General features: G+C 50.7%; 1 protein-coding gene across 1 annotated transcript; it reads right to left on the minus strand.

Moving 5' to 3' along the window:
* Positions 1-1,170: 1,170 nt before the first annotated feature.
* Positions 1,171-9,541, minus strand: LOC135185046 (leukotriene C4 synthase-like). Its single transcript, XM_064161339.1, has 5 exons — positions 9,484-9,541; positions 4,960-5,059; positions 2,867-2,937; positions 2,102-2,183; positions 1,171-1,306 (listed from the first exon to the last, which is right to left on the minus strand). Exons 1-5 carry the CDS (start codon positions 9,539-9,541, stop codon positions 1,171-1,173), a joined length of 447 nt encoding a protein of 148 aa, XP_064017409.1.
* Positions 9,542-12,065: the final 2,524 nt, after the last annotated feature.

A 12,065-nucleotide genomic window follows, 5' to 3' on the forward strand; every position in this document is an offset into this window, starting at 1 on the left:
GGTGGGGCAGTGAGAGTCACTCGAAGTTCTTCGCAGAGAGAGCGATTGGCATTGGAATGGGCTGCCCAGGGAGGTGGTGGAGTTGCTGTGCCTGGAGGTGTTCAAGCCAAGCCTGGATGAGGCACTTAGTGCCATGGTCTGGTTGATTGGCCAGGGCTGGGTGCTAGGTTGGGCTGGATGAGCTTGGAGCTCTCTCCCAACCTGGTTGATTCTATGATTTCTTCCCCCTGCCAGGGACCAGCTCGTAGCCCCTAGATGTATCAGGGAGTCATCGCTCAGCTCTCACCACCATCCAATGCTCCCAAAGCATTGTTCATGCTGGGGGGAAAGCACTTGGAGCAGCCCAGTGGGGTGCTGGTTAGTTTATGCTGCAGGAGCCTTCACCAGGTATCAGAAATAAAAGCTGGGTCAGGCCTTTCCTTGGCAGGGAGCAAGGGAGCCACTTGGACACCTGAACACCTGAGGGAGCAGTTGTGTAGCAGAACGCTTTGCTCTGTGTGTTACCTGTGTGCGGCTCAGCGAGGAGCTCTCTGCTGCCTGCCTTTGTGACCTGTGGATCCCAGCTTTGCACTGAGGCTTGAAACCCTGCCGGTGAGTCAACGATAAGTGAAGCCAAAACAAGATCATTCAAGTCAATGCCAGCCTGAGTCTTCAGCACTTGGCCTATAGAGTCAGCCTGTTCTTAGCAGACTTTGGATTGGTTTAGAGGAGTTCACACATCCTTTCAAGACCATTTTCATCACAGCAGCCCTTTTTGCCATGCAACCCAGTCCCCTAACCTGGGATGGTCTCACACCCAGTCCCCAAGCACCTTTCACAGTCACAAGGGGTTTCCACTGAGAAAAGGAATTTATTGTCTGTATCTCCAGAGTGCATCCAGCATAGATCCTACACCAGCGTAGGGGTCAATCCAGTGCTCCATGAGGGAAAACCAAAGGGGGTAGAGGTATTGGAGCAGATAGTAGCACAAAAGCTGGCAGTGAAGCCAGGGCAGAAATTGCTTTCTAAAAGGGAAATGATCTGTGTAGAGTGAAGCTTCAGGAGCAGAGGAGGGGCAGCATCCACCTGCCCTCAAGGGTGAGCACAGAGCTGGAGAGAGACTGCATGGCTAGCTCTGACCATATCACACAGCTCCCCCCACCTCTGCCAAGAGGAGAGCCATGGCCCCTCTCACCAGCCACGCAGCAGCTGGAGGGGCCATGCTGTTGCAGAGGAGAGGCTCAGCAGGAAGTGTGCCAGGAGCCCAACCGCTGCCAGCCCGATCAGCAGCCAGAGCAGCCGGGCGCTGGCATACAGTGGCCCCAACCTGTGCGGGAAGAAAACACTGCTAGGCACTGCCAGCCCACCTGGGGCACAAAACGTGCTGGCAGGGCCTTGGGGTTATACAATCATACTGCAGTTTGGGTTGGAAGGGACCTTAAGAAGTCATCTAGTCCACTCCCCTGCAGTCATCAGAGACATCTCCAACTAGAGCAGGTTGCTCAGAGCCCTGACCTGCAAAGCTTCTAAGGATGGGGCATCTACCACCACCCTGGCCAACCTGGCTCAGTGTAAAGCCTTTCTTCCTTAGTTCTAGTCTAAATCTCCTTTTAGTTTCAAACTGTCACCCCTTGCATTGTTGCTAGAGGCCCTGCTACAAAGGTTGTCCCCAGTTTTCCCACAGCCCCCTTTAAGGACTCGAAGGCTGCAGCAATTTCTCCCTGGAGCCTCCTCAGCTCTCCCAGCTTTTCCTCACCGGAGTGTTCCAGCCCTTGGGACATTTTTGAGGCCTCTCTCTCCACTCCAGCAGGTCTTTCCTGTGATGAGGTCCCCACAATTAAACCCAGGACTGCGGGCAGGACCTCACCAGAGCAGAGGGGCAGAATCCCCTCCCTTGCCCCACTGCCAGGGATGCAGCCCAGGGTATGATCCCTTACCATGTTTTAAGATGGAGCGAGGGCAGAGGTGGCTACGAGCACAAAGGGGAGGAAGGGGAGGAGGAGATGGTGCAAAGCTGCCTTCAGTCCCACCCGTGGGGAGGAAACCCCAAGCAGTGGCTGCATCCTGCAGCCAGCCTGCCTGGGCTGGTTTGGGGTGCCCAGAGCCCTGGGCAGGCACTGACCGTTCCTGCGCGGCCGCGGTGTATCCCTGGAAGTACTTGAAGCGGCTGTAGAGGTAGAGCAGCCCACACGCTGCAGCCACACCTGCGGGCGAGAGAGGAGCCTGCTGGAGCCAAACCTCCCCTGGCACTGCCCGACCTGCAGCCCAGCTCAGTCACCTGCATTCCCACTTCCCTCTGCAGATGAGAGCCAAACACAGAGGGCTTTGGCTGTAACATGCTGTGGGGCTTTAAAGGGGGGGTTCTTCCTGCCTTCTTTTTGGTGGGGGATGAACCTCTCCGCCTCACAAAGCTGCCCTGGGACTTGAGTTTGCAATGCTCCCTCCCGAGGGCCTTCCTGGCATCTCCCTGCCTGGTATGGGACGGGTGGCAGATGAGGAATTGTTTGGGTTATGGTTTCTTGTTCCGAGGGAGTGATTTGGCTGTCTTGTTGCAGCTCTGCACCGTGTGCCAGCCTGATTTCTCCAAGGCAAGCAGCACAAGGGGAAGGGGAGGGGCTGGGGGGGAGCATTCAGGCTGTGGTGAAGCAGTGAGGGCTGCCAGTACCACCAGGCCTCTCCTATGGTTAGGAGGCTGCTTGGCTGCCAGCAGCAGCTTCACAGACACTGGAGCTGGGCACGCCTGGGTTTGTCTGGCCAAAAGAGAGCTTTGCTTTCCCCAAATTACAGCCTCACAGGTACAGAGAGGATGTGCCTGTGTCACAAAGGGATCTAAACTGGGGGTTTGTGTGCGTGGGTTGGGGTTGGAATTCCTGCCCATCCCACTTACCTTGATGGAAGAAGATTCCAGCAACCCAGAGGAGTGAGATGAAGAGCGGGAAGTACTCTGAGCAATTCACCCTGGTGGGAACCAGAGACGAGAGTTAGAAGCTTGTCTTTTTTACTTCCCCTTGGGTGAGCACAGCCCAAACTTGGGCAAGTCATGCTCCCAGATGGAATTCAGCAGGAGGAGATCAGATCTGCAGTGAGGTTTTCTTCCTTCTCTTTTTTATTTGAATGACAAACCCATAAATGTTCAGCCAGAAAGGACAGCAGGAGCTGTGCTAGCAAGGACAGTGGATTTGTTTCTCCATTTCTCTTGCATTTTACAGTTCCCTAGGGAATTTCATTTTAAATTTGACACCAAATTTTTCAAGCCTTGGGCAGTGAAGCCAGATTAGCAGCTGGAAGAAGTCTGAAGACCAAATGCAGTTGAGCCTCAGCAAGGGGAGGCTGTCAGGTTTCCACAAGTAAGAGATGCCCTTTTCCCTCGACTACTTATTTATTTTAATAAGAACAAATGATCTGTTTGTATCTTTCACCAGGGGGAAGAACAACGAAGGAGGTGGGGGGGAAAAAAGCCCAGAAGGAAGAAATACCTTCTCAAAGCTGAGCTCACCGAGATCACCTTCCTGGCACGCCGCAGTCCACAGCGCAGCTCAGCCAATACACAGCTCAGTATTCAATTGCAAGCCCCATCGGCAGCTCCCCAGCGAGGGAAGGGTGATGCTTCCCGCGCAGCCTGGCCCTTCACTGCACCACAGAAGGACCAAAGGGAGAGTTTTTGTCACGCCACGAACGTTTCCTGCACGCTGGCAAGGAAACGCAGCTGCTCTGTTCCAGGATCTAGTGCTGCGCTCAGACCGCCCCGCAAGCCAGCTCCAGCCAGCTCCTTTCAGCCACTGATGAAACACAACCACCAGAGTCAAAGACAGAATCTGGTGTTTCTTGGAAGTCAAAGGGATCTGTGAACACTTCCAGTTTATCTCTGGCATTGCTTTCTCCACAGGAACAGAGCAAAAAGGAGCAGCTCTGGGAGTTTGCTTGTGAGTGCTGAACTTTTGTGGGACAGTGGCAGAAAACAAGGGGGAAACCCTGAAATGCCCTTCTGGCTGGTTCTGCTGGCAGGGTCCTTTGCCTTAGTTCAACAGCAAGACCTTGTAAGCAAATGTCAGGTTATTAATACAGCTTCAGCTACTGCCACTTTGGAGCCAATATTAATATAAATTAGAATCACAGAATTAACCAGGTTGGACAAGACCTCTAAGATCATCAAGTCCAACCTAGCACCTAACCCTTCTAATTAACTAACCCACGGCACTAAGTGCCTCATCCTGTCTCCTTGTAAACACCTCCAGGGATGGTGATTCCACCACCTCCCTGGGCAGCCCATTCCAATGCCAATCACTCTCTCTGCCAACAACTTCCTCCTAACATCCAGTCAATGCCTGCCCTGGCACAACTTGAGACTGTCCCCTCTTGTTCTGTCACTGAGTGCCTGGCAGAAGAGCCCAACCCCACCTGGCTGCAACCTCCCTTCAGGTAGTTGTAGAGAGCAACGAGGTCTACCCTGAGCCTCCTCCTCTCCAGGGTGCACACTCCCAGCTCCCTCAGCCTCTCCTCACAGGGCTGTGCTCCAGGACCTTCATCAGCCTTGCTGTCCTTCTCTGGACATGTTCAAGCACCTCAATGTCTTTCTTAAATGGAGGGATCCAGAACTGGACACAGTACTCAAGGTGTGGCCTGACCAGCACTGAGTACAGGGGCAGAAATCGTTAAGACCTCTAAGACCATCAAGTCCAACCAACACTCCCACTTATAATGCTCAGCTCCTCTGCCACACAGCCACTAATTTGTCACCTGGCTGCCTCTCACAATGCAAGAAGGACTGTCATGGGTGGACAGAAACACACCAGCCAGAGCAAAGTGCTCCTGATCAAAACTCAGACCTCTGCCCATAAAGCACCACCAAAAAAATAAATATCTATTAAGAGTAGCAGCAAACGAAAAGGTGACTTGAGGCTGCCTTCAGGCTGTCCTGGTACTCATCCTCAGCTCAAATCATATCTAGGTGAAGCCAGCACAATGCAGTCCAAGTCTTACTGAGCTCTGAAGATCCTCTCGAATTCAGGGTGCCCTGATGTCGCCGGGGGGGAGATCTTGTGCTTGCGCCGGGCATAGATCACCTGCAGTGCAAAGTAGGCTGCAAAAGGAACAACAAAGGAACAATGCAGTGCTTTGTGTAGCCGGGCTTTATCCAGCTCGGGATCAAGTAAGTGGTTAGAAGAAAAGAGCAGATACTGTCTAGGTTCATAGTCCAGGGCTGTCACACACAGATGGAATGAAACTGCCATTTACTTCACACTTGAACTTTAAATTCAGATTTGGTTATGCCAACAGAATGCCTGTGCCACGCAGCCCATGCGCTGGCTGGCACTTTGCATAGCCTCCCACCCAGCAGCAGAGCCCTGGGTGCTGCTTCCCAGCAGCTCAGACATCCCTGCAGGGTGGCCAGCAGTGCATCACCCAGTCCAGTCACACAGTTATTACTCTGTACTTGGCGCATCAGTGCCCCTTCAGCCTGCCTGATGGGAAGGTGGTCAGAAAGCTTTTATACAAGGATGGCCCCACAGGACAGCAGCATCCATACTGCAAAGCACTGGGATGTCTTTAAGTCAATTAGACATGCTCATAAACATGGCAAAAGCAGGAAATTGGGAAGGAAGGAATTATCAGCACTGGCCAGGCCGCACTTTGAGTGCTGTGTCCAGTCCTGGGCTCCTCAATCCAAGAGACATGTTGAGGTAATGGAATGTGTCCAGAGAAGGGCAACAAAGCTGGTGAGGGGCCTGGAGCACAGCCCTGTGAGGAGAGGCTGAGGGAGCTGGGGGTGTGCAGCCTGCAGAAGAGGAGGCTCAGAGGTAATCTCATTGCTGTCTACAACTATTTGAAGGGAGGCTGTAGCCAGGTGGGGTTGGTCTCTTCTGCCAGGCAACCAGCAACAGAGCAAGGGGACACAGTCTCAAGTTGTGCTGGGGGAAGTATAGGCTGGATGTTAGGAGGAAGTTGTTGGCAGAGAGAGTGACTGGCATTGGAATGGGCTGCCCAGGGAGGTGGTGGAGTCACTGTCCCTGGAGGTGTTGAAGCAAAGCCTGGCTGAGGCACTTAGTGCCATGGTCTAGTTGACTGGCTAGGGCTGGGTGCTAGGTTGGGCTGGATGAGCTTGGAGCTCTCTTCCAACCTGGTTGATTCTATGATTCCCACCTGGCTGATTCTGTGATTCATTCCACTCCTTCCCCAGAGGAGCAGTTCAAAGAGCAGATATGCTGCCAAAGACAGCTACCAGCCTGGGCCAAGGTGCTGCTTCCATACTTACTATATCACTCCTTTGCACACTTGTAAGAGACATGGAGAGTCACTTCCAAATGGTGCAAACCTGTTAAGGTGAAGATTTGGACTGTCTCACTCTGTGATGGAAGTTCTCACTCCCACAGGTGATGGCTGATGTTCCAAGTGTCTATATTCAGGCAACTCATTTCCAGTGAAGCACTACTAAATGAGCACTAAATGACACAAGCTGTGTCTGTGGTGGCTATGGCAGCCTGCTGCTGAGTGAGTCACTCAGATTAGCAAGGTCCTACCATGGCAGCGTTTCCAGAGCACCGAACGAAGAGACGAGGAGCCAGGCTGCAGGGACTGACCTTTGGACTGTCTTGCTCTACCAGAGAAGATAAAAAGCAGAACAGCAGGAAAGAGAAGTGAAAACAGGGAGAGATGTTGTAAGATTAAAGACAGTGCAGAGCCACGAATGCCTGCAGAAGAGCTCTGGAACATACATAAAGAAAAGAGAATTAGAGGTGTAAATAACCTGCTGGCAAGGGCTGTGTGTAACACACCCTGGCATCCGTTTCAGAGCTCACAGTTCTGAGAACATTCACACCTTCTACACAAGAAGTGCTGGGAGAGAAGGTGGGGAGGAACGAGTTTGCTTTATTCCCCCCTTGATTATGGTTGAGGGTGAAGATGTTGTCCTGCCTCAGGTCTGGCAGGATGCACCACAGCATCCCCACCGAAACAAAGCAGTTAGGTGAGCAGGAGCACACAACTGACAATCCAGCAGCAGCTGGGGAAAGGAGATGAAACAAACTAAGACATGGCATAAACCTTCTCAGCATGGATTTAGAGAATCATAGAATGGTCTAGGTTGGAAGAGACCTCCAAAGGTCATCCAATCTGACCCCCTCTGCAGTCAGCAGGGACATCCTCAACTAGATCAGGTTGCCTAGAGCCCTGTGGAGCCTCATCCTGAATATCATAGAATCAGCCAGGTTGGAAGAGACCTCCAAGCTCATCCAGTCCAACCTAGCACCCAGCCTTATCCAGCCAACCAGATCCACTAAGTGCCCCAGCCAGGCTTTGCTTCAACACCTCCAGGGACGGCGACTCCACCACCTCCCTGGGCAGCCCACTCCAATGCCAATCACTCTCTCTGCCAACAACTTCCTCCTAACATCCAGCCTAGACCTTCCCTGGCACAACTGGAGACTCTGTCCCCTTGTTCTGTTGCTGGTTGCCTGTGAGAAGAGCCCAACCCCACCTGGCTGCAGCCTCCCTTCAGGTAGCTGTAGACAGCAATATATCTCCAGGGGTGGGGCCTCAACCACCTCCCAGGGCACAGTTCCAGCATTCCATTACTCTCACGGTAAAGAATCTGTTCCTAACATCATCCTCTAGGAAGAGGAGCTCTGTTTGCCCCACAGAACTTTTCAGGCTAGTTTCTTTGTAATTCAAGCCTCAAGGTTAAATGCCTGTGTGGCTTCCCACACGGCTCACAGCCTGAGCTCTCCCTGCCCTTTGCTCCTCTGTGGAGGTATCTGCCAGACCTTCGCTCTCGATTTGATTATGTCCACAGACTTGTTGAGCCATATTATAGCTGATAATCTGCTGTGTTGGAGTGAACCTGGTGAACAAGCTCTGTGGGGACTGGCAGACAGTGATGTTGTATCCACTTTATCTCCTTCGAAAGCCATTCAAAAAAGGAAGGAAAAAAACCACCCAACCAAACAACCCTGGTAGCATTGTGCTGCTCTCTGGCACAGTGCTCAGCACAGGGCAAGGGCACATATCTACAGAGGACTAAAGCTTTGCTAAACTGAGCATAATTCAATTTGAAAGGGGCAAAGTTACTTGAGAGAATGTGGAAACTGTGAACTTCCAGAAAATTAAGAGCACAAAAAATGAAGCAGCACTGCACTAAGCTCAGCCCATTCCATCTTCTCCAGCACCAGGGTGCGATGGGTGAGCGTTTGTGTCACACAGAGCTGCACCTCAGTGCTCTGCCATCTCAGATCTGTAAGCCATGCACAGAATGGCCTCTCCAAAGGGGCAAGAGAAGCTACTGCACAGCTCTGAATCCAGGTGCCATTAGCTTATCTGTTTCTTACTACTGGAGAGAAAGGAAACTCATAGTAGTTTGTGATTGCCCTTTGCCCTCCCATGCAGACACCATGAAATGAGGCTACTTCATCCAAACTAGGGTAGCTGGGAGGGTGACAGTGCTTGCTATGGATCTGCTGGCTTCACGCCTATGTCTGCTTTGCACAGCATGAAAGTGAAGTGCCCAAGGCTACCACTGTTCAAAAACCCTTAAATTATCATCAAACAAACATAGGTGAGACAGAAGTGCTACCCAGGGGTGGGACACTGAGGGTTTCCCAGCAGAAAGGACTTAGCAATGCTTCCATGACTGAAGTTTTCATCTCTTCTTTGCACACACAACAGCCTGTCCATCCCCACAAATAAGTCCTAGGACTAAGGTATCCTCTAAACCAAACACATCTATTTAAGTCACAAGAAGTCACTGAGTTCCTCTGAAGATGTCTGTGTCTATTTCTGACCAGGAGGGCTTGCATTAGCTTCCAAATTACTGTGTGCTGTCAACTCCTCTTGTCATCTGCTGTGTGCAGCTGAGCTGTCTGAACACAGGAGGACATTGATGGCAGAGGAGAAATACCTTTCTGCATGCTGCTCTTTTCCACCTGCATACAATCCATGTTCACATCCCGACCTCCTCAGCAGTGTATTTATTAACCTAACTCGACCTTGGCCTCCTCCTTCCACTCCAAGTTACAAATAACCTGCTAGAATTTAACCATGGAAAGTGTTTTAAACACATTGGGTTGTTGAAATTGTTTTAAGATTCAAAGTAAAGCTTAAATTTCATCTCCTCTGGGACGCTGGCTTTGAGGTTTGTATTCTTCACCATGAGGGTGGTGAGACCCTGGAAGGAGTTGCCCAAGGAGGTGGTAGAAGCCTCATCCCTGAAGGTGTTCAAGGCCAGGCTGGATGAGGCTCTGACCAGCCTGATCTAGTGTGAGGGGTTGGAACCAGATGATCCTCATGGTCCCTTCCAACCCTGACTGATTCTATGGTTCTATGATTTTAGTCTCTATTAACAAAGATCCTCAGGCATGGCACTTCCACTGTCAACAGCCCAACACCATTTTACCATGTTGGACAAAAGCAACTTTCATTCCACAGAGCCTGCAAGCAAAACACAGGAATCAAGATCCACAAAGTTCAATCTTCTTAGCTGCATGCTACCCAGCATTAGACAAAGGCATTTACCTTGCTCCAAGACTCCCAAAACCGTGACGGTGGCCAGCAGGTCTATCTGATCTCTCATGCTGCTGAGTGTGGAGCAAAGCCCCAGGCAGACACGATGAGGGCAGCTGCTCTCCAACTCTTCTGCTCCTGCACCGCTCTTCACCAGCCTCCTCCTCCTCACCGCTCGGCAGCAGCAGGCTGTTTCCTCTGCCACACCTTAGCTCTCTCCACACCACACCATTTTCCAGCAGAACACGGCCAGCCCAGGCACCTGCCTTGTGCTGAAGCACCCAGCAGCAGAGCTTTTTGCCTGGGAAGTCCTTGCCATTAGATTGGAGACTTCATCGTTTGCACTGAGTCCCAGGCTGCTGGGCACTGGCAAGTGAGGGGATCCTTCCAGCCCTTTCTTTGCTGGCTCTCTAATCAGCTCTGCTGAAGTACAGAAACTATGGGTCAGGTTGTACAAACTTCTAACAAGCTGTGATGCTTTGGGCATTAACCTGCCCCCCCCCCACACACACACTTTTGGAATTGCCCCAGCTAACTCAGAAGGCCTCCAGGAATATAAATGAAGCTATTAATTTTACAGCAGCAAATATACAAGCAGCTATTCACAGTATATACAGTTATAGACAGAAATATGCAAAGGATAAACAGTACAGAAGCACAACTCCCCTCCTAGAAACCTGAGTCCCCAGGAGGGGCTCTCAAACCACCCCAACACCTTCCCCAGCCCCTCTCAAACCTTACCCCAGTTCCCAGGAAGAATAGAGGTGCAGCCAAGAGGTTAAGAAGGAAGGTTAGTGGCAGTGGGGTTAAGGAGATGTGGCTAGGTCTGAAGGCTAAGGCAGAATGAGAGACAAAATGGAGAATGTTATCTAATTGCTTACTTCTTCTTCCCAGAACTCTCATTGAGACTGATGAGGGAAGGAGACACAACCATTGTTTTCCTTTTGACAGCCTATTATCTAGTTCTTCTCACCAAAACATTCTAGCTTGCTTCAAACTAGCACACAAGCATTTGATGAAGGGAAAGCCCAGGACATGGTTGGTCCATTCCATTTCTCTCTGCATAGTCACACACACACAGACCAAGCCTCAGCACAGAATTTGAGCACAGTACCAATGAGAAGTGGCCAGAGCTACAGTTCCTCCAGAGTAGGACACTGCAGGTTTGCTCTCCTGGTTTGGCCCTTGATCTCCTCAAAACCCATCGTGGCAGCTTATCAATTCCAACACTTCATTCAAATATCCAATTATCCAGGGGTTTTTGTTAGAAACCAGGCCAGCAGGATAGCAAAGCCAGTCCCTTTCTCTGCCAAACCCTCATGTGATGTGACTTTAGACCTTCCAAGCTGCTAGCAGACCCAGAGAGAAAGAGAAATAAACCAATTAACCTTAGCAGAATCTGCTGGTGACCCAAGATTGCATCTGGGCTGTCTAACACAAAAGTCAGAGGAGAAATGTCATCAGGGGTCTGCTTCTACTTACACTATTTCAACAAACAATCCAGGCTTTAGAAAACACTTCCATGACAGATTTACACTAACCTCAGGGGAAAAAAAAACCACACCACATATGTAACAACAACAAACAAACCAACAGTCAGCTTCTGAGCAGGGGTTGGTCACAAGCTGCCACTGACTCCTTGCAATCGTTGTGAAGACATGCACATGCATGTCACCTCTCCAGGGGACAGCTGGGCTGGGGAAGTCTCTTTTATTCAACATTAAACACAGTGCAGCACTTTTCATGGGACACTGAAGTTAAAGTAATAACTTCAGAGCTCCCCACAGGCTAGAAGCTGCTCATCCTCATATTCTTACTTATTGCATTTGGTTCATTATAAGCTCCTGAATTTACAGGGATGCTTCTCCCCCCCTCACCCCCCAACACAAACCCAAAGCTTCTGCAGTAGGATTATATTCAAAGTACACCTGGGATGCACCCTGAGAGGAAATCTGAAGGCTCTGAGCTGGGGCCCTAATGGCAACAGCTATAGAAGAGGACACCAGCTTCAATGCTTGGGGAATGGTCCTGGATGCTTGAAGCTGATTAAACATTCTTATTCCATGGGGGAATGCCTGGAGTGACAGTGACATGCAGAAGGAATGCAGCCTCAGCAAGGTAACAATGCATGGGCCACACTTTGCAATTTCTTCTTCATCAATGCTGCTGTTGGAGAGATTCCAGGTGTTAGTTTAGAGCTGCAGACTGGATTTCATCAGTTAAAAGGTGCTCCTGACAAACAGGAACTGCTACGTAACTGAAGTTTTGGGTCTGCTGCAAGTGGTGATTCACCAAGAGAACTGCTTTGAAACGTTCAATCCAGAGTAATTTGTCAAGTAATAACTTGTTAACAGGAGCACATTACCATCCAAACACACTCCACTGAAGGCAGGCTCCCTTGGGCACTGACGAGTCACACAGCCAGGCTTTGCTTCTCTTCCAGCCAACATATGCTAGAAGAGGCTCAACAACGCAGCAGGAGCTCAACCACCTATTTGGCCTTTTTTTTTCCCACAGCCTCTTCAACCCACCAGCTCTGCAGAGCAGCCTGAGGACCTTCCCAGCTTTCAGCTACTATCTTCACACAACCTCTG

Source organism: Pogoniulus pusillus, chromosome 22 (genome assembly GCF_015220805.1).
Source record: "Pogoniulus pusillus isolate bPogPus1 chromosome 22, bPogPus1.pri, whole genome shotgun sequence".
NCBI lineage: Eukaryota > Metazoa > Chordata > Aves > Piciformes > Lybiidae > Pogoniulus > Pogoniulus pusillus.